General features: G+C 38.5%; 1 protein-coding gene across 6 annotated transcripts in view; it reads right to left on the bottom strand.

Moving 5' to 3' along the window:
- The window catches only part of Osbpl9 (oxysterol binding protein like 9), a 139,840-nt gene that overhangs the window by 33,816 nt on the left and 82,321 nt on the right, over positions 1–23,703 (bottom strand). For all 6 annotated transcript variants that reach the window (XM_028787649.1, XM_028787656.1, XM_028787682.1 and 3 more), the window contains 4 exons: positions 6,990–7,085; positions 5,726–5,773; positions 4,312–4,341; positions 3,057–3,107 (listed from right to left, as the gene is read on the bottom strand). In XM_028787649.1, the coding sequence (XP_028643482.1) occupies positions 3,057–3,107; positions 4,312–4,341; positions 5,726–5,773; positions 6,990–7,085 (225 nt within the window). The remainder of the gene's footprint in view (positions 1–3,056; positions 3,108–4,311; positions 4,342–5,725; positions 5,774–6,989; positions 7,086–23,703) is intronic.

The following is a 23,703-nucleotide window of genomic DNA, read 5'->3' as shown; positions in this document are numbered from 1 at the left end:
TACACTTTCATCTATGGAAACCAGAGGCTGGGCACATAGTTCAGCTTTACAAGAAACCCTGGTTTGATCCCCAACACTGCACAGATTACTGTGTGTCTGGACACACTTGTAGCCCTAACATTGGCAAAGTAGAACACAGGTCACCAAATTCAACCTCAGCTCACTGAGTTTGAGGATAGCCTGGGCTACAGGTGACCCTACCTCAAAATAAATATAACAACATAACTCTACCATCTAGCATTTCTGGTTTTTGTGTGATCAAATAAATCCTAAACTACATTTGACAATTTTCACTCAAAATGTTTCTTTCATATATGCTATCTTGATATTCTAAATCAGAGCTCATTTTCCCTTTAAAGTGTGGTGAAATACACACAAGCATACAGCCTCTTAAATGCTTTATCGCCCATAATAACCCATAATATCTGGTCTATTATCTTGGAGAGCTGATTGGGTTTTTCTAAAGCAAAATATCAAGGAATCCTGCACCAGAGACTCTACTGAATTCAAGCACAGCATGTGTGCACATGGTGACACGTCCTAGGCTGTACCTCGTTTAAATACATAAGCATGATCAAGGTGTGGAAACATGCCTCTGACATAAGCATGAGCACCTCTTCATCTGAGAGGACCTTTGACTAGAATTATAAATTCCGGTATTTTTAAACCGTTCATACTTTTAAAAAGGTTAAAGATCACTCTGCTCTGATGACAAATGTCTTAATTATATACCTATGTAAATTCTAATATATATTCCAAGTTTCATGACATTCAGAAAATGCAGTTTTAGTGATAGGAAAAAAAATCACATAAAAATAACGGATTTTGATCCTTTATTCCTATTTTAACAAAAATCAAAGTGTAACACTGACATAAATGTAAGAGACAAAAACAAGCAAACAAAAACCAAGATAAAAACCCATAAGCAAAGTCTTTATGATCATGGACACCAGAGAATCTTTTCCTCTATACATACAACCACAGAAAGGCTATGAGAGGACAAGGGTAAAGGCAGAAGGTGAAGGCCTCCAGGCTGAGAAGGGAATCCCTCACCAGACACTGAAAAGGGAAGAGTCTTATTGAATGACAGAATTAATCCAATCTCTATGATATCCTGTTATGAAAGTCTGAGAGAATAAAGGCCAGTGCCATTGAGTCCTCAAAGAGACAAAAGGTTCAATACAAACACAGTAAGTGTGAGTGAGCACAACACATGATGCAGTCTTGGCCAGCGATACAAAGTTATAAAGAAAAAGAAGCTACTGTGATACCTATAGAGCTTATTTTAGATAGTCAAAACATTTCATGTGACAGAAGTCTGAATGAAGTTGAGATAAGAGACTACCCTGTGAGAGGAGCCACCCAACAGATGCAAAGTTCCCTAAAACCGAGAGGAAAGCTGGCCTCCTCTGAAGAGAAAAACAAAGGCAACACAGGCCCCTGTTATGGAACAGTGGGATCAAGCAGAGGCAGGAGATGAGACAGACGGCTCAAAGGTCAGGTAGTTGTCTCCAGGTGCAAAAGAAAAGGAAGGGTGTGAGCAGGCAACTGGTAAGATTCACACTGAAATTAAGCTTAAATATGCAGTCATATAGGGTGCCAACAGGTTTCCAAGTTCTGTTTGTACAAAAACAAAAACAAGTGTTGACAACATAAAACTTTCTTCTGGAACTGATAAGGAGCCAAACTTCAAGTGATTTCATTCTGAAATGTCCTGAAAAGTAGACCTGCCAGCCAGGACTAAAATATTAAACTGTGGGAACTAGTGGGAAAGAAACTGAGTAATCTGAACTGTAATATAGATCAAAGACAGAATGCCAAAAATATTCTTGATGAAGGTCAGCAAGATGGTTCAGCAGGTAAAGGTGCCAAGGCTGGAGACCAGAGCCCCACATAATAGAAGACTGAATGCCGGAGAATCAACTCCCACAAGTTGGCCTCTGACTGCTACACACATAATAAAAAACTTCATGTAATAAACTTGTAAGATGTTTCTTAATGCATAGCTAAGGGAGGAGACACTGAGCCAAGAGAAGGCTACGCATAAAGTCCCAGCTATCTAAAGCTCTAAATGACTTTGAGACTACCCAGACTGGCCCACAAATCTCAACTCTATTTCCTCCATCACCACACTAGACACAGTTTTGATGAATGGGAAGATCCGCTGCCTCCCACCACATCTGCAGGTGCTTTCCAATGCAGTTACGTAAACTTAGACCCAAGAAAAACGAAACAAAAACTCAGCCTGAATTTCATACCTCAACCGCATCCTAGGCTGTGTCACTAGCAATGTGAGGTAAGAAAAGAGATTCCATAACTGGGCAAACAAAACCTAGTTTTCTTTCAATTATTATCAATTATTGTCAAGCCTGCCTGTAGCACTGTCTACCTGCCTGCTTCTACCCACTAGCTGAGACAGATGCACAGATGTCAAATATAAAGGTGGGCAGAAGGTTTTTTTTACCAAGTGCTTATTCTCAATGTATTTCTTTCTGAAAATTCCAGGCATATATTTCAGTATACTAAAAAGCTTTCAAAAAAGTAGATATACGCTACTATTTTTAGCCACAATAATTCACTACCCATTTTGTCATTGATAAAAATAATTAACGAGTGGTTCAACAATGTAGTTCAGTATACTCCTCAAAAACAAACAAAAACCTGTGTCAAACACAAATTTCAAAAATACCTCTATTATACTCTTTACTATACATAAGAAAAATAACTGTGCTAAAGCTTAATCCCTGACTTCTAAGAAAAAAGTATCTAAAACATTTAAGCTGCAGTCATTGTGAAAAGGAAAGGGTGAGTTCCTTAAACATGTGCCCTTCCTTCCCAGACACTACTAGAAATTATTACCAGAACACAAAAAAACCATGTGTGTGATAACATCTAAACCCACTAGTTGTTCAATAGTGTCCCAAAATTTAGCTTACTATTGAAAGGTAATGTTTCAGAACTGTCTCAGAACTGAGTTTTGTGTTTACTAAAAAATAATCCAACACGGTATTTTAAATTGTAACTTTGTAAGGTAATAAAAAGTAAATTTTACTTACTTTAGCAATCTGTAGCAACACAATGCAGTGTTTAATTGATTCTACCATGCTCTATAAAGACAAAACACTGATTTTAGAATATTGCTGCAAATAAAAGTTGCATAATATTAGAGCTTAAAATATTTTAAAAATCAGTTCAAATATATAAAGGAGTGAAGTCTACATATCAAACACTCTCTTATGTGTATCTGGTGAGTTCTAATTTGCTGACAGTGCTACATGAAGTTATTTATTAGCAACTCTATGATTTGTAAAGGAACATCACATTGATTTATACCAAATATTCTCTCAAAGAGAAAGATAGGTTAATCTGATCAGCTTTCAATTTTTTAGATCAATAGCAGCAACCCCAATATTAATTCCAGCAAGACCAGGACAGAGAGTAAGGGATCTGGTCATAACATTCATATCTAAAATATTGCTTTCCTTATTTTAAAATACTTTTTAAAAATTCTTTTATCAAGATTCAAGTATCATTAGTAGTCTATTAGATAATATCAAAGGGCCGTGAATTAAGGAAGCTTGAATCATCCTGTATTTTAAAAGTGAGAGTATGTACAGGTTGAGTGTCTCTAATCCTCCAAGTCCCAAGTCCTGATTTTAGTCAGGGAGTCAATATACAGGCATCAACCGCATGGTAAGGTATTTAAGAAACATAAATGAATTTTGTATTTAGAACTGAGTTACTTTTCTCCATGTATCTTATGTCTGTGCAAATGATCTGTCAGAGATACTTCTAATGTCCAGAATCTCAGCTATGGGACTGTGAACCTGCACTATCTTTTTTTTTTTCCTTTCTGTCTTTTCTTTGTATTTTTTTCTTGTTGTTGTTTAGACAAGGTCTCAAAAACGTCCCAGCTTGTGACTGGCTGGCTTGAGACTCACTATGTCGCTGAAGCTGGCCTTTACCTCCTGATCCTTCTGCCTCATCACCCACTGCTTTGACTGCAGATGTGCGCTACAATACCTACTACACCTTATACTCATGCATGGAGGACACTTTTGTTCCAAGATACCACAGAAGTAAGACCAGAAACAAATAAGACTGTACACAGAGTCAATTTCAACCATGGGGATAATAAATCCTTGGCACAATTCTTAAATAAATACTCTCATAAAAATCTGTAAGAATTGAGACATTGGTTGTTCTTAGTTAACAGCAGGAGGTTAAGAAAAGAGACATTTAAAAGCAGCTTCCAATTTGATATTTTAATATTTTTGATATTCCAATTTGAGAGTTTAATATATAACTTACATTTGTTGTGTCTTTGAGAGTTTCAACTTTCTGTGAAAAATAAGTTTCAAGTAAAAATAATGAGAATCACAAAGAAGCACTGTTGTTTTTAGGAATTAGGCATTTAAAAGATTATTTTACTCATACTATTTCTAAGTCAGTATAATCAAGTTAGGAAGAAAATACTTTTTTGCTTTTGTTTTTATCTAAATTCATTATTTAAATTTAAAATTCCAGATACTTTATGGATAAACACTCATAAAATTTATGCAATCCAAGACTTATAAGAAAGTATAAAACATTCTAACACTTTTCCTGAAAACAGATTTTACATTTATTACAGACTTCACGATTTAAAAAAAAAATCACCTTCCCTAAAGTAAAACAACAATAAGAATAAAAATTCTGCACCAGGAACTGGGCAAGAAAAGATAAGGCAGCTATAAATACCCACAGAACCCAAGGAACCGAACAGAAGCAGGAGGCTGAGTGAGCACGGGCTGCTCTTGCTGCCTCCTGCATGCTGAGCAATCCAACTTAGTGACTTTCTACCTGTTTTCTGTTTGTTTTTGTTTTTTGAGGCAGGGTCTCCCTGTGTAGCTCTGAGTGGCCTGAAACAAACTCTGTAGACTAGGCTGGCCTGGAACTCAGAGGTCATCCTGCCCCTGCCTCCTGAGTGCTGGAATTAATAGTGTGAGCCTGGAAATTAATAACTTTCTACCTTCAATACACCATATATAGAGAAGAACACACTTCCAGATATCTAAATACTTGTAAAAACAGATTTTAAAATCTGCATATTATTCTTTTATTTAATTATCACACTGTAAATGAGAACTTGCCAAATAACACCACTTGAGAGCACATTTCAGCAGTACACAGTAGATGAGTAATATTGGTTTTGATGGTTTGGTAGATTTGGATTTTTGTTGTCTTGAGATGGGGGTCTCACTATGTAGTCCTCTGGGGCCTCAAACTCACAAAGCTTCATATGCTGGGATTAAAGACATGTGCTACCATGCCTCAACCATTTTGTTTCATCTTATACAGAATCTTGCTAGGTAGTATAAGCTGGCTGTGAACTCCTGATCTTCCTGCCTCACCCTTCCCGGGGCAGGGATTCTAAGCACACCTTAGATCCCCTGGCTTCGACAATATTATTATAATAGAACACTGATAGACTTTCAATACCTTTAAAAAATTTTTTGAGCTGGACAGTGGTGGTGCACGCCTTTAATCCCAGCACTGGGGAGGCAGAGGCAGGCGAATTTCTGAGTTTGAGGCCAGCCTGGTCTACAGAGTGAGTTCCAGGACAGCCAGGGCTACACAGAGAAACCCTGTCTCGAAAAACCAAAAAGAAAAAGAAAAAGAAAAACAAAAACCAAAAATTTTTGAATTTTAAAAAATTAGGTGAAATTATGGTTGTAAAAGTTACCTTTCTCTGTTCATCATCTTTACAATTTTGAAGCTTGTCATCAAAAAGCTACAGGATATGAAAAAGACATTTTAGTAGAAAGGTATTTTATTACACTTTGTACATTTACTAAACAGAAAAGTAAACCTTAGTTTCTAAACATTTCTGCTGTGGCTAACATATGCCTTTTTAACATAGCATAATTTTTTTTCAAGGCTCTATATCAAATCACATTCTTCTGTGTGAATGAGTGTGACCTGATAATGCCACTAAATGTTATCATAGAATAGCAGCAAAAAAAAAGTAATCTTTGTCTATGTTTGCAATGTATGCACATGTGTGTGCACACATGGAGGCAAGAAGAGACCAGTGTCTTCCTCTACCACTCTCCACTTTGCTCTGTGAGACGGGAACTCTCGTTGAAGCTGTTATAGGTAGGCTGGCTGGCCAGCAAGCTCCCAGGATCTGCCTGTCTCAGTCCTGCAGTGGTGTAATTATAGGCATGTATGGGGATGCGTGGTTTGTTACATAGGGGCTAGGGATTTGAACTAGGGCCTCTGCTTTCTTACCAAGTGATTTTACCGACAGAGCCATCTATCGTCAAAACCATGACTTTTTGAACTTTTTAAAAATGTGTGTAGCATGTGTGTGTGAGTAGCATGTGTGTAGTGTGTGAGTGTGTGTGTGTGTGTTAGGGAGGGTTACAGACATGTACTACTGTACCCAGTTTTGACGTGAGTGCTGGGAAAGAAACTCAGACCTTCATGTTTGCTTATCAAGCACTGAGCCTTCTCCCCAGCGCCTCAAACAAAATTTTTAAATTTTGAAAACAGGGTCTTATTCTGTAGCCTAGGCTGGCAGGAATTATGTAGTTTACTACACAGTTAGCCTCAAACAGGTGATCCGCCAAGGACTGAGATTATAGACTCTAGCTATGCAAGAGTGTTGGTAGCTTAAAGAGTATCTGTTTAAACTCAAGAGGTTTTTCTGCTTTGTCTTCTAAGTTAATGAAGATTTTTCTTCCCATGACCTATCATTTTAATTAAAAGGGACAAAGATGAAAGGAAGAGTGAACCCAAGGCCTCACAATATCCTATTTAGCTTTTCCCTCAATAATCAAAAGTACAGAACATAAATTTTATCAATACAATTAAGAGAAAAAGTAAAAGAATCAACTTTAAAAATTGCTGAAAGCCACAGAAGGGATATAAATCACTATCAAATAACTTCTTGTAAGTCTGGCTTAGTAACATTTACTACTTTACATCAAATCATGGCACCATACCTTTAATTGTTCTATCAAGATCTGCAGGTAAGCGTCAGCCTCAGTAAGTTTCTTATCAAAGTCTTGGACACTAGGAACAAATCCTGAATCCAAACCCTAGAGAAAAAGAAAGTGAATAATCTGTCAGTGCACAAGCAACGCAGCATTAAAGAAAACTCTTCATCCTTCACAAATGAGTACTTTCAACTTTCAAAACAGACAGTATATTTACATAAGCATGTTTGTGTAAGTTAACTAAATTTTCCAAGTGCTGTATCAACCTCCATCGTCAGCCGAAAGCTCTCTTACCAACTACATGTGCTGCTGCTGCTGCTCAAATGAAAGGGTTCCCCGGCCTTCACTTACCGCAAACCCCACTCAGTTGGCTCCACTTTCCAGCAGAACCAGTCATTTATCTAAAAAATATAAAACTCCTAGACTATTTCTAACGTTCCCCCAATACTCCCTGTCCCCAGAATCTTAACTTCATGTTCTTTTTTTTTTTTTTTAATATCACTTATTTATTGTTGGTGGTGGAAGGGTTCAATTCATGTGGCGGTCAGAGGACAGTTTTGGGAGTCAGTTCACTCCTTCCACCAGGTAGGTCCTGGGGACTGAACTCAGGCTTGGCAGCAACTGCCTTAACCCACTGAGCTAACTCACTGGCCCATATATTCTTAATCTACTCCATCAGCTCACAAGTTTTCTACCCTATTTTTTCCTTACTAAAACAAACAAACAAAAAACGTTAGAAGAGCTGAGCACAGTGGCACACATCAACAATCCTAGCACCACGGAGGCTGCCTGGAAGGAGTGAACTGACTCCCATAACTGTCCTGACCTCCACATGAATTAAACCCCTCCATCCTCAACAATAAATAAGTGTAACTGTAAAAAAAAAAAAAAAAAAAAGAACATGAAGTTAAAATTCTGGGGACAGGAAAGATTGGGGGAATGCTAGAAATAGTCTAGGAGTTTTATATTTTTTTAGATAACCAGAGAATTATGAACTCACAACTAAACATCCTCACAGCCCTTTCTAAATGCAACCTCATCAAGTTTCTTCTCACCTCACCAAGTTTCCTATTCACTGTCATCCTTGGCATGAACACTACCCTCTGGACAGGGTGTAAAGGTTTATTTATTTAGAGGCCCCATTTCTTTCTCAGTGTAAAAGTTCAGCAATGGCATACCCTACTTTTCATATACCTACAAGGTTCCAAAAGCCCATAAGCCCCCTGTTTTGATTTCCTTCAAAAGAAATTTTGAGTTTTTAATCATCTCTGACCAAACAAACGAGTATTAGTTGTAAAAGATTAAACGCATGAAGAAAGCCTCATTCCCAGTCTATGTTTGGTGTCTACCTGCATATGCAGCTGTCCTACCAGCAGCAGCCTTCTCTTGCCTAACCACAAAACTATACTAAAGGAGTGATGGAGGGTATATCTCAACAAACTCAGCTGTGGCCTGTCTCCCCTGCCTTTGGCCAACACATACTGCTTATTTTTATATTCACCATCTATTGAGCTAACATAGAAGTTTCTTTGGTATCACAGCAACATCCCATCTGGGTACACACAACACTTCATTATTGTTAAAGCATGACACAACCCAACTTCACAACCCCAAACATATCATGGCAAGTTAGGGCTGGCAAACCTGGTTCCTAGTTCTAATTCAGATTAGAGCCTGTCTCCTTACCCCCCACCCCTTTCCTCCTAATGCAGCCGCAGCTACTCCGTCGACTAAACCACTAGGACACTACTACAGTTTACACAAGTACACGTCTACTATTTATTGCTGTTCTCCTCAAACTAAAATTGAATTCCTGATACAAAATTAAAAATTAAAAATTTTTAATATTATAGCCTGTTATAAGAAAAGTCAATTTATCTTGCAATTAGTTTCTTTTTCAAATTTAAAGTTGATAAATTGTGCCTTGCTTGCTTTTTTACATGCACATAAAGAAACTGCCTGAAGAAAAAAATCCCTTCCTAGTAAGTAATTTACATATATGTAAAACATTTGAGAAAAATTATAATCAATGTATTCACAATCCAGATAATAAAATCATGGTGAAGCACATTCTTTTGGGTTTTGTTTGTTTTAAGCCAAGGTCTCACTATGCAACCCTGACTGACCTGAAACTAGCTATGTAGACCAGGTCGGCCTTGAATTCACAGACGACCTGCCTGCACCCCTCTCCCAAATGCTGGGATTAAACATGTTGGACTACCTCTATGTGGCTAAACACTTCCATTTTTAAAAATATCCAGAGAACTAAAAATGTTTGAAGAGCAGAGTGGAGTTCACACATCACACTTCACAGGAGAAAAAGCTTCTGTTGACGTTATACCAGAGAATGAGGAGGAGGTTAGCTTAGTTTTTGTTTTGTTTCATTTCTAGAGTATAATGGCATAATTAGCAACAATTTAACAATCAAGGCTCAGTTACTACCAGTTAAATACATGATTCTTACTCAACAGTTTAAAAGATCAATGACACAATCAAGGGTAAATAGAATCATCCACAAGAGGAGGAAAAGTGATCTTTTAAAAAATTTCCTCTTCTAAATTCATTTAGAGTTCTTAGAGTTAATTAACAGAACATTTTAAACGAATCAACAAAACTCTGCTACAAAAAAGAAACACATTATTTAGACTTCAAGTCTGAACTCTACCTCAGTTAGTTCTTCAGAAATAACCCTTAGTTGTTACTTAGATCTGAGTCCCATTGGGCTGTCCTCCCAGCCCCGCCCTCCATACCCTTCCCTGACTTCCTTCACAAGCAGAACAAACCCAGTTTCATAACCTCACAGCAAAGAGCTCTCTGACGCAGTTTTCTTCATGGAATGTTTATAGGAGGTTTGTAATGGAATTCATCAGCCTAAAACTGCAGAACTGGCCTGACCTCCCCCAAAAGTTTGTAGATGTGCTTTAAAAGAACCTCTACAGTCAACCAATGAAATAACGCTTACAAATTTATCAATAGCATGGACAAGCAGGTGGCAGTAGTAACACTGTTCTTAAATTGACTAAGAATCCACTAAAAGTACCACCAGTTTCACTATAAGTCACTGACTCTATCTTCTCAGTCTCTGAGTCATCTCGTCTCTCAGGAGATAAAACCTGTTGAATTTTTATTTTAAAAAAAAGTTGACGAGATGGTTCAGTGGCTCAGAGTGCCAGCTGCTTTTTTTTTTCCTTCAGGAGACTGGAGTTCGGTTCCCAGTGTCCATATAGTGGAACTTCATGTAACCCCAGTTCCTGGTGATTCAGTGTCCTTTTCTAGCCTCCCTGGGCACTACATGCATATGAATCTGCAAGTTCATGTATGGGCACCCACACACAGACAAGCATCCACACACAGAAAAAATTGTATTATATACCGGTTCTTCTTTCCAGCCAACATGAGAACAGTGAGACATTATACTTACTCATACTGGTCCTTTCTTAGTAAATTTTCAAAATAAAATACTTTTATTTATTGTGCATTTATATGTACACACACAGCACCAGACATCTATGGATGTCAGAAAGCAGCCTCCAGGAGTCAGTTCTGTTCTCCTTCATGTAGATGCCATCCTGCTGGGCCTAAAGACTTCTTTTTAAACAAGACTAAGAATATAAATTGTTTTCCAAGCAGAGGGTGGTCTGTCTGCCTTTGGAAAGAACTGCAAACAAGGCCAACCCTGAAAAATGTATGATTCACACTTCTAGAGAAAAACTAGATGCATACTGTAGTACTCTGCACTTGCCCTATCTAACACTGTGCACGTTACTGTTTGACTTCTCTGAAGAAAGACACAGAAGACAGGAACTGTGCCATTTAGTCATTAGCACCCTCCAGGACTGTCCCAGTGCCAGCTGCACGCATGTGGCACCAGCTGCACCAACAGCCAACTGCTGCTACCCATGTGTCTGGATTTCTCTGTACTTCCATTCTTTGCCCTTTTCCTTTCTCCTCTTGTTCACGTCCTTCAGCAGTAACTGAAGTGACCATATTGCAGTGCTGACAATCAGGGCCTCTGCTCTCTGGCTTACAATACTAATATACCTCAGTTGTCAGATTATATAGGAATTCACTTTACATTTTAACTAATCATCCATAATCCCAGCATGTAGAAGGAAGATCAAGAATTCTGGGCAGTCAGACTCTCTAAAACACATTTTTTTAAGTTTAAAAGCAGTTATAGAGAAACAAATACAAAATGGCCTAGGATATAATAGGAAAATTGAATCAGTATTTTCTAATTTGTAATATATAGGACTAGCTTAATATTCTTAGAAGACACCTAAAAGCTAACATGTTGGTAAATTAAATCAATTCCTATTAATGATTCTAGGTGGGACACTAAACACAGAACAAAATGGTCCACTCCCATTAAAAAGAGCACTGTAGGGGGCATCCTTAAACCCCAAGGTACATGTAAATCATAGCTTGCTTTGGCGACTCTCTTAGTAAGATTTTTGAAGCAGGCAGTAAAGGGTTTTAAAATAACTCCTGCTGACAGTCACAGACCAATAAACAAAGGACAAAGTGACCAAAGGTGACTTAAGGTCTTTTTGTCCAGAATCAATAATTAAGAAACTTATGGGTAGCCGGGCGGTGGTGGCCCATACCTTTAATCCCAGCACTTGGGAGGCAGAGGCAGGTGAATTTCTGAGTTCGAGGCCAGCCTGATCTACAGAGTGAGTTCCAGGACAGCCAGGGCTACATAGAGAAACCTTGTCTTGAAAAACCAAAAACAAAACAAAACAAACAAACAAAAAAAAAGCAAAAAAAACAAAAAAGCATGGAAAGAAGCTTCTGGGTAACTGAAACTGAGGAGCACACTGAAAGGAAGACTGAATAGTAACACAAAACTCAAAACAATGACATACTTTATATCAAAATCATTTTTTAATGAAAATTTGAAGAACTGAGTTTGATATATCCAGTATTTTTCTTAAACAGGACAAAAAAGTATACAATAGAAATATGTTATTCCCCTAAATGAAAAGCTATGTGTGGTAGCACACACCTAGAATCCCAGCATCTGTTAGGTGGAGGCAGGAGGATCACAAGTTCGAAGTTAGCCTGAGCTACATTAGTTCCTGTCTCAAAACAATTTGTTTAAAAAAATTTATGTGTATATATATATATATATGAAATAGTTTATACAAATCTTCCTAGAAAGTTTAAAATAATAGAGTACACCACCATTAGCAGTAAAACTACAAAAGGGAAAAACAGCTTAAAATTTTAACAAAGAAAAACCCACCTAATGAAAAATAAGTAAGAATATGGACAGATATTGGCATTTTAATTAGAAAAATAAATGCCCTAAAATTAATAAAATTTTATGCAAATGCAATTTTAATTAACATAAAAGCACCTTAAAGTTTATGTTAACAACTGGGGCATGACACATTTGAGATGACCTCTCACCCAATCAAAGAAGCAGAGGGAATACTTACGATTCAATCACTTACAATTATTTTTGAAAATTCAAGAACTGGAGAGATACCAGAAGACTGGAAAAAAGCAAGTGTGGTACTGATCTTCCATAAAGGTAAGAAGAGAGAGAGTAGAAAGTTACCATGCTGCAAGTATGATATCAATAGTCAAGCAAAGAACTAAGAGAAAACCTGTAACTACACAGGGAAAATAAGGACGTGAGCAAGCGACAAGTTAAAAACAAACAGTGTGCCAAAATCCCTGGCTTTTCTGCTTCTTAGAAAACTAAGCATAGTAAGCTCTTAGAGAAATGACACCATTTTGCCCTCCTATCAGATGACTTAAAAGTTCATTTAAACAAAAAAGTATACTAAAGAAACAACTTAGTAGTTTTCATGGGCCCATGAATCCATGTAAAGAACACTAATGATATCCTTGGCTAACCAAGCATCCTGAAACATTTATAGCCCTCGTGGTCCATCCACTTCAGCTATAGCTCAGGCCTTGGAGCTATTGACGAGTATTGAAGGTAAGAATTTCTATGTATTTTTAACCCTAAAGATATAATATTCAACTATTAATTCATTTGGAGTCAGGATAATAAATTTTTAAATACTCATAACCTGAGCATAGTGCTGAACTTTTTTCTCCACTGTGTTTTCTGGAAGACATTTTTCCACAGCTACTTATGACTTCAATTTATGTTCTTCTATCCACATGGTAGCTATTAGTTTCTTACCAGAAATTTCTGTGTATCCCAAGAATCTCCTAAAAGGTCTTTTTTCATAATTCTAAGTAATACTATCATTATGAATTTACCATTAATAAGACATATTGAAAAAAATTTCAGAGTAATTTCAGTATATAAAGTCTGTTAGACTTATTTTTTCTCATTTCATCATTATGACATTGTAAAATAGTTATTGGCAAGGCTCAGGCCTGGAATCCCAGCACTTGGAAGGCTGAGGCAGGGAGACAGTTGAAAGTTCAAGGGTAGCATGAGCTACGAAGTGAAACCTTGTCTAGAAAAGGAGGAGGAGGAGGAGGAGGAAGAGGAGGAGGAAGAGGAGGAGGAAGAGGAGGAGGAGGAGGGAGAAATTAAGAAAGAAAAAAGTGTGAGATAGACTGGCATTGAGCCCATTTTATAAGTGCTTACTGAACATCCAGATCTTCAACTAGTATTTTTCTTTTTATTGAAAATAGGTTTTTTATACAATATATTCTGATTACAGCTCCCCCTCCCCCAACTCCTCCCAAACTAGGATTTTTAATTAGGATTCCAACCCAATCTTCTACCTACAAATACTAGTAAGTTTTTCGATACTATTTGAAAAGAGTCCATAGCCTGAGAACACTGAATTTGTAATCTGAAAGTCCTCTAAGGGGTTGATGTAGTGGAACTGAGCACAAACAGCATTAAGGACCAAACACGTTCTGAATCCTGACTGCAACTTCCTAACAGACTACCTGTGTGGTTAGCACACCTCACTGGGCCTGCTTCCACTTCCTCATTAACAAGATTGGTCAGGTAGTCTAATGGTAGCTGTTCAATTTTCTTTCTAGATCTAGAGCCTTGGGAACCAGAATTCACTTCTGTAATCCCAAGGTCCACACAGTAGTACTTCACAGGTAAATCAACTTGACAGATTTTAAAGAGAGAAAACAGAAGACTGATGACTAATACTATAAGTCACATTCGGTTTTTCTTTGAGAATATACGATCAAGACACAAGCATTAAGTGTAGCGTTTCTTTTAGAAGAGAAAATGAACAGTAAGCTGAAGCCCTGAAGACGATAACGAATGATATAATGGTAAAAGCAATAAACAAAATGTGGCAACATACAGCCTAGAAACAGACCAGATGAAAGAATTTGGTATGAGATGTGCAGAAAACTGTTGGGTTATTTTTCCTAAAGCGTAAAATGTAAGTTATATCTAAAAATTACCTTGGTAACCAAGAGTCAAGTAATATAAAGAAGGCTTCCCCTCCACCAAAGGTTATAATGGTTAAACACAACTCTAAACAGCAACAAAAGCTACTAACTTTTTCTAGTTTTAAGTTAATGAAGAAAATAGTTTAATGCTTAAGCTTTTGTTTTTAAAAGAAAAATGAACTACAAAATCTAAACTATTCACACAGAAGTGACAGAAATGGGCTGTTTCACACAGTAAATCAATCGAGAATTAACAATCAGGTACAGCACTAAAATTCATGACTTGGCACATTGGATTAATACTCGTGATGAAATTCTACTCACCCTTTCACTGTCAGAACAAAATATAAATACAGACTCCATAAAGTGATATGATTTTCAAAGTAAAACAATTTAAGTTTGGGGTATATAGGATTTTTCCCTATTAAAAATAACTGATAACTTTTATCAAAAAAATTCTCCCAATTTATTCAGTAAAACTACCTAAAAAGCAGCTAGAGTAAATGAACAAAAAGACTGAAGTTCACAAATAGAACAGCCATATAGCTTCATTTGCCTGGGGAAGTCTTTTTGCCTGCTATCTTGTAAAACTATCATTCTCAGAAGTGCCTGGCACAGGCTAGCAGCTGGCTATTCTCTTCATCAAGCCTTTGTAACACATGTAACTTATGAAAGATGTGTAAAGTTGCCTCAGAAGATTCAGACATAGCAAATTACCTTTAAAAAAATTAAAAATCACAGAAACATGAGTTTATAGGCCTTCATAAAATAGTCAACACTGATGCTTATCTTACAGACATGAATGGCATCAAAATTGCATATTTCAGAGGTCACTTTAGTTTCACATTGTAGGCTGCATTTGTTTTGTTTTGGAGATAGGGTCCCAGCTGTATAGCCCTGGCTGTCCTGGAACTCACTCTTGTAGATCAAGCTGGTTTCAAACTCAGAGATCTACTTGCCTCTGCTTCCAAAGTGCTGGGAATAAAGGTATGCCCAAGCACTACCACCCCCCCCACCCCGTGTGTGTTTGTCTATCTGTCTCTGTCTCTTCTGTCCTCTCCCTCCTTCCCTGAAATCAGACACAAGAGGGAAAACCCATGAAATCCCATTAGAGGAAAGAAGGAAATCAAGAGAGTTTTAGTTTGACATATTTAATTTTTCTAAGTATTTATTTTATAAAACTGTAAAAATATTCAGAAATCACAGTTTATACATATTTTTCAAAATTTTATATGCAAACTCACCAGTATTATTCAAGATTATCTATGAAATCCTAAAATATGCCCAAAACAAAACTTGGCATTACTTGGGTATTGCTGAAACTCATATCTTGTTCCAAGAAAAATAAATCACAGCCAAATTTGTAACATCATTTAAAGGTTAAGCACCAGACAGCAAAAAAAGCCCTGAAAACAGCCCCTGCTGCCATATTGGAAAAATTGTCCCCTTAAAAAACAAAACAAGACACTGAGGGTTCCATCCTTCCTGACAACATACTCATGACTCAACGTCTATCAAAGCAAACTTGTAAAGAGCAAAATAAACTACTTGATGTTTTTTGACAATGAGGTGTTTGCAAACAAAGCTTTTTTTTCTTCAGAGACAGCTGAATCAGCTGGGTTTTTTGTTTGTTTTTTATTATTTATTTTTATTAACCTGCAGGATTTTTTTTGTTTTGATTTTTTTTAATTATTATTTTTGGGGTGGGAGTATGCCATAGAATGAATGTGGAAGTCAAGAAGACAACTCCATGGAGTAGATGCACTGTCCCTCCATCTTTGTGTGGGTTCCAGGGATGTCACTCAGGTCATTAGGCCTGCATACGAGGAGCATTACCCTCTGAGCCATTTCTCAGGTTTAGTTAACTTAGCATTTAATTAAACCGTGAAGCAGAGAACAAATATTTTTCTTCCCTTCCCCCAACCTCAGATTACCAACATTTTATTCAATCTATTCTTAAAGATCTACCAAAGGCAATCACTTTAAGTAAATTTCCAGGAAATATGCTCTATGTGTTAGCAGGAGAAAGTGATATTAGCCATGTAAGCCCATAAGCTGAGTATTTCAGCAAGAACTGAGAATTCTAATAACTTGTGATTATACAATGTTTTATAAACAAACACACTATACTCTTCTAACATGACCTGAACTCTGTCAGACAAGATGACAAATTAACACACAAGAGGACCTGCTTGATAAACTATTCATACCAAAGGTTTGTATCACACACCAAACAAAACAAAACCACCTTTAAAAAGATAGATTCCACTATCTTGGCCTTATCCATTAAAATTGCATTAGCCAATGCTGTCTTTGGGTAACTGATCTCTACTGCCAATGGATGTCTACTGGAAGGAAACACAGGCACAGTTCTGTTAAAGTTGCTCAAAGTACACACAAAATTATGCAATTTAAATAGTTGGAAGTTTACCAAGAGAACCTGAATTGATTTGTTCCCTAGTGTGTTCCCCAAGCTAGTGCTCGGTTTGTGGCAAATGCTGAAGGAGGGGCAGTGGGGAGGTGGTGATTATGAATCTTGCAGTATGATTACTTTTTTTTTTTTGGTTTGGTTTTTCGAGACAGGGTTTCTCTGTGTAGTTCTGGCTGTCCTGGAACTCACTCTGTAGACCAGGCTAGCCTCGAACTCTCGAACTCAGAAATCCGCCTGCCTCTGCCTCCCAAGTGCTGGAATTAAAGGCGTGCGCCACCACCGCCTGGCTGTATGATTACTTAATAGTACTGAAACATAAAGTTGTTCCTGCAAGTTCCATATCAGCTTCCCTTGAAATGATACCTTGCTCAGTTATTAAAGACTACACAAATGCTGAGATCTGATGCTGATGAGATTTTTAATACAAAAGAAGTAACAGGAGAAAAGGCTATCACAACAAATGGTGGTGTGACACAGAAGACCGGGCTGTGACAACTGTCTTACCCCTTCTACATTCCATTCTCTCACGCCAAGTCTTGTCATGAGCACATTTTTACATGTACTACTCTGGGCTTTACAAACCTCCATTACAATAATTATTTATTCATTGGGCATCTTCTGTGACTATGTGCTGGACACCCTGGAGATGCCAAAGTGAAGAAAACACTGATCCTGACCTAAGAGTTTCAATCAATTTGAGGCCCTCAACATTGATCTAGAGCAGTGGTTCTCAACCTGTGGGTCGAAACCCCTTTGGAGGCGAGAAGATCTTTTCTTTTCTTTCTTTTTTTTAAAGATTTATTTATTTATTTCATGTATGTGGGTATGCTGTCGTTATCTTCAGACACACCAGAAGAGGGCATCAGATCCAATTACAGATGGTTATGAGCCACCATGTGGTTGCTGGGAATTGAACTCAGGACCTCTGGAAGAGCAATCAGTGCTCTTAGCTGCTGAGCCATCTCACCAGACCCCCGGAAGACCTTTTCACAGGGGTTACATATCAGGTATTTACATTAATTATGACTCATAACAGTAGCAAAATTAAGATTATGAAGTATCAATGAAAATAATTTTATGGTTGGGGGGGTCACCACAACACAAGGGACTGTATCAAAGGGTCGCAGCATAAGGAAGACTGAGAACCACTGGGCTAGAGAATGATCTGAACAGGGTAGAGAAGTGTGATGGGAAAGGCACCCACCAGAAGAACACTTAGAGGAAAAGCAGGGAGGAGAGGTATAGGGGAGCATTTGGGAAACCAGGCTCTGGTCAGAGGCAGGGGTCTGTGTTAGAGCAGGACTCGGGCTCATGCAATGCAGTGTTTGAACTTTGCTTTCAAGAAACTATTCAGGGCTACACAAGCCAAAGAAAAGTTGACTCTGTGGGACTCAAGGACTCAGGAACAGTAAGAAAGCTTTATCTCTGAGCCTGAAGGAAGAACAGGGATTGTACACAACCACTATAGGACAAATGGCTACAAAGCAGAGGAGAGCCCCAAGGAGCAACAAAGCAAAGCAGAGACCCAAGGAACAACAATACCCTTAAAAGTTCTCTTCTGTCCCCTTCTTCACTCTTCTGTCACTGCCTCCCAAGGGCTAAAGCCAAACAAAAGCCCAAGAATAGAACACCTGTATAGCACAGGCTACAAAGCCTTCTGAGGCACACCAAGAGAACAGAGAAAGATTCTGAAAGGCAGAGGAGCTCCAGTTACACACCCAGACTGAAGGACAAGGAAGAATCTCTCTTGGAGAGTATTTTCCAGATCTAGATGCTAATTTCAAAGGAATTCAAAATTAGTGGTGAGCCAGGAAAATCCTAGAGTTTGAGAGACAAGGTGAGCATGGGTGGAGGTGTGCCAAGAGCACTGTGATGCATCCTGAGGCTACTGACAGAAGAGAAAAAAAAATCCCCTTAGGCTCATTTCCTAGATTCCAGACTCTTTGGCAAATTTCTTGGTTTCTGGAAGATTCCTTCCACTACTTATTGAAGATGGGGGTGGGGATGGTGGTGTGTGTGTTTATAAATTAAATTTTAGGCTTCCTTCCTTCCTGTTCTAGGATTCTCTGAAGCAAATGCCTACAGGTTAATGCAGGTTTGGGCAGATAGTAAACACTCTATTACACTGGAGAGCCTATAACTGATCTCATTAAATAAAAACAGGAAACTGTAGATCTTCCATGAATATAGAATATAGAAGAGGTCTTCTATAGTATGACAAAGAAAGCTAAAGCTCATACGGACTATTGTAAACTCAAAACTTATAAAGATTAATGCAACCAGAGTTTAAAACAAGCTCTAGAATCCCAAGCAGCAAAACAAAACAAAACAAACAAAAACCAGCAACTCAGTTGAAAACGTACATTTCAGGGTTGTTTTGATTTGCATTTACTGATGACTAAGGATGCTGAATATTTCTTTAGGTGCTTCTCGGCAATTCGAGTTTCCTCAGTTGAGAATTCATTGCTTAGCTCTGTACCCCATTTTTAAATAGGGTTATTTGGTTGTCTGGAGTCTAATTTCTTGAGTTCTTTGTGTATATTGGATATTAGCCCTCTATTGGATGTGGGATTGGTAAAGATTTTTTCCCAATCTGTTGGTTGCTGTTTTGTCCTATTGACAGTGTCCTTTGCCTTACAGAAACTTTGCAATTTTATGAGGTCCCATTTGTCAATTCTTGATCTTAGAGCATAAGCCATTGGTGTTCTGTTCAGGAACTTTTCCCCGTGCCCAAGTATTCAAGGTTCTTCCCCACCTTTTCTTCTATTAGTTTCAAAACAACCCTGAGAGTCCACCTCACACCAGTAAGAACGGCTAAGATCAAAAACTCAGGTGATAGTAGATGCTGGTGAGGGTGTGGAGAAAGAGGAACACTCCTCCATTGTTGGTGGAATTGCAAGATGGTACAACCACTCTGGAAATCAGTCTGGTGGTTCCTCAGAAAATTGGACATAGCATTACCTGAGGACCCAGCTATACCACTCCTGGGCATATACCCAGAAGATGCTCTAATATATAACAAGGACATATGCTCCACTATGTTCATAGCAGCCTTATTTATAATAGCCAGAAGCTGGAAAGAACCCAGATGTCCTTCAACTGAGGAATGGATACAAAAAATGTGGTACATTTACACAATGGAGTATTACTCAGCTATCAAAAACAATGAATTTGAGAAATTCTTAGGTTAAATGGATGGAACTAGAAAATATCATCCTGAGTGAGGTAACCCAATCACAAAAGAACACACATGGTATTCACTGATAATTGGATATTACCCCAGAAGCTTGAAATACCCAAGATTCAACTCACAGGCCACATGAAGCTCATGAAGGAAGACCAAGTGTGGGTGCTTCGGTCCTTCTTAGAAAGAGTAACAAAATACTCAAGGGAGCAAATATGGAGACAAAGTGTGGGACAAAAACTGAAAGAGGGGCCGTCTGGAGACCATCCCATCTGGGTATCCACCCCATGTGCAGTCACCAAAGGTAGACGCTGATGTGGATGTCAGGAAGTGCATGCTGACAGGAGCCTGATATAGCTGTCTCCTTAGAGGTCTGCCAGAGTCTGACATAAATAGAGGCAGATGCTCACAGTTAACCATTGAACTGATGAAGAAGTTCCCAATGGAGGAGTTAGAGAAAAGACTGAAGGAGCTGAAAGGGTTTGCAGCCCCATGAGGAGAGCTACAATACCAACCAACCAGAGCTCCCAGAGTCTAAACCACCAGCCTGGGGGCACATAGGGAGGGACTCATGACTCCACCTGTATATGTAGGGGAGGATGGCCTTGTCAGGCATAGGTGAGAAAGGAGATCCTTGGTCCCATGAAGACCCAGTGTGGGGGAATTCAAGGGTGGGGAGGTGGGAGGGAGGGGTAGGTGGGGGCATATCCTCATAGAAGCAGGAGGATGGGGGATGGGATAGGGAGTTCCTGGGTGGGGTGGGGGGGAGTAGGATAAGGGGATAACATCTGAAATGTAAATAAAATATCCAATTAAAAAAAAAAGGTGTGTGCTACTCTGGCACCCAATCTTAAACAAAAATGTCACCCCTTCCTAATTCCCCTGACTGCTCCAGCCAGTAGCATGCTTCTTCCCATGATACTGTGTACTCAAACCAACCTGTGCTAGTATTGCTATTAGTATTATTTCCACTACATCAGAAGTCATGTAAATATGGGGGTTGGGAAGTCTCTAAAACCTGCTGACCATCACAGCACTGTTTCTAAACATTTTCTCCAGTTCCCTGTGACACTTGTAAGCAACTAGTTCAATGACCTAAGAATGATTTTAAATCATAGCAGAAAAAAAAAAACTACTTCCAGTACAACCAAATAAAAGGTTTCTATGTTGATGTTATAGTTGTTCATATTCTGATCATTTATGTCAAGTTCAAAGAAAATTTTATGTCCTCAAATTCTGGCAGTTAGACAAATTGCCAGCATTCCTCAGGAATTTGTGAAGCCAGTTCTCCTCTGCCAAAGGAACCATTTTTCTTGTCACTGACAGAAGGGACAAATGTGGTGGTACCTATTAGCACACCAAACTGCATGCTGGCTTCCAGGCCCCCTCAGTATCACAAGTACCTACTACATATATCAGGGTCCACACTAAGCTAACATCCTATCTCTCTTCATACACACCTCCCCTAAACTTCCTCCAGCTTCTCAATTTCCTTAGAACCCTGCTGTCAGCTCTGCCCTCTCTTGGGCTTCTGGGTCTTCATCTCTCATCCCCCACCCCTTCTCTCCTGGCCAGAGGTCTAGTTTGCTGGATACTATCAGCTGGATACTACTTTGTTTCTCTGCTCTGGACTATTCCAGATGCCTCTGGCTGTTCTACTCATATTTCTACATAAAAATCCTTCCTGTAACCAGACCATGGAGTGGTCATGTCTTCAGTTTATACAACTTACCCACTTGCTAAACACTCACAATGTTCTACTGAGCTCAGAAAGCCAAACTCCAAGTACCACACTTGTGAATGCTACACTCTTGAACTGATGGCACTTAGAAATAGTATCTGAATTTCTCATGTTCCCCCTTTCTCCCAAAGCAACAGGAGACTCTAGAATTCCTTTATCCACAGATAGTCTTAAGAACCAGAACCCTTTTCTCTTATAACAGAAATACTGTTTTCAACTGTTCCCCTACATTAAAGAAATCCTCTGATCAGGCCAGGGTACAGTGGCACATGCCTGTAATCCCAGCATTTGGGGAAGCAAAGAAAAGGAAATCATGAATTCAAGACAAGCCTGGGCTACATGGCAGGACTGTCTCAAAAAGACAAAAACTAAAACAAAACAAAACAAACAAAAAGACTCTCTGAGACCCTTGTCTGACAGTAAGTAATAAATCTTTCAATTTGGAAGGAGTCCTGCCCCATTACCAAGAAGAAATGCTACCCTGACTGACTCCAGACAGGCTTTTCCTTACGTCTATTGTTGCATTACATAGTAACTCTTTATCAAATCATATTCTATATAGTGATCCATAGATATCCATAGTCAACTTACAGAAACAAGACAGTTTTTCCTGGGTTTTTGGGTGTTCATTGTGAGGACCCTCAGTCAAGTAAAACTTTAATTTGATAACTCTGTTAAGAATTTCTCTTCAGAGTAAGGAAATGTAAGGAAGAGACCAGCCTACATGGCCAGACACTCCATTAGTGACAAGGGCTCCAGGTATACAAAGATTAAGTAAAAAACCTTTATATCTAACAAATTACAACCTAATAGGAATCAGACATGTGAACAAAAAATTAACATTTAGCAAAATCTGCAAGAGATAAAGAAATTCTGTAATGGCACACAAAGTAACTAACTGCCTTCTTTTAAACAGCAAGGGAAAGGTAATAGATGCTATGCACTAGGGTCCAACCTAAAACTTAACCACCTGAAATGTGGGTGGTAATATAAACAAAAAGGAAAATATGAAGAGAAAGAGCTCAGAAGCTAGACAAGCTCTAATGAGAAACTGCTCCCAGGGAACGCCTTGAGTAAAGCACCCACAACTGGTTTCAGACAGCTGCGAGATGAATTCATACCTACTGTGAAGGGCCTTCTAGGGGTGCCAGGAGCTGGACTTGGACAGGCCCCCAAAGCAGAAGCACGGCAGTGACTCAGTCAGTGTTTTTGAGTGAAGAGGATGGGTGGGGCTTGCCTGACATTCATCAGATTTCTCAGCTGAGAGAGGGCAAAGGATTCAGCTGTATCATACAAGAAAACGTGTCAAATCCAAGAGATAGCATTACTAAAGCTGAAAGAGCGTAGACTGGGGAGTAAGGTACTGGGAAAACTGCTTTATATGGCTGTGTGGTAACCTTTGTTAGAAATATTTAAAGAGGAAGATTGGCTTTAAGAATAGGAGTAACTGTCTAAATCTTTCTTTAAAAAATTAAAAAATATAATTTCTGCTAAGTACAGTAACAATAAACACTTTTCCTTGTAGTATAAAAATTACTACAAACATCAGTTACTTCTCCACAGCACATAGATAGAACTTGACATATCCCAGAAGCCATCCTTGAATATTTTAGTATAAACACATGACTACTGTCATCATCATTACCTTCCGAAATCAAAAAGTGGAAAATATGGGTGTGGAGGTATACATGTAACCCTGCAGGAAGGTCAAGCGTTCAAGTACCAAAACCCTGCTTCAGAAAATGTAAACCACACAATCAACGTTCCGATGAAAAGAGATCACAGAAAACAAACCTACATTGAACTAAACTCTCTGCTGATCTTCAACATGACTGTGCTCAATATACGTTTCAGCCTCTCACTGAGACATGCTTCAAGTACAACGTCATTTCTGTTCAAACCAAACTCAGGGCACTCAACTGAAAGAAAGGAAGAAAGGAAGAAAGGAAGAAAGGAAGAAAGGAAGAAAGAAGAAAGGAAGAAAGGAAGAAAGGAAGAAAGGAAG

Source organism: Grammomys surdaster, unplaced genomic scaffold (assembly GCF_004785775.1).
Source record: "Grammomys surdaster isolate TR1022 unplaced genomic scaffold, NIH_TR_1.0 100, whole genome shotgun sequence".
NCBI classification, from domain to species: domain Eukaryota; kingdom Metazoa; phylum Chordata; class Mammalia; order Rodentia; family Muridae; genus Grammomys; species Grammomys surdaster.
The sequence above is the reverse complement of the archived record's forward strand: the minus strand, read 5'-3'. Positions and strand labels throughout refer to the sequence as shown.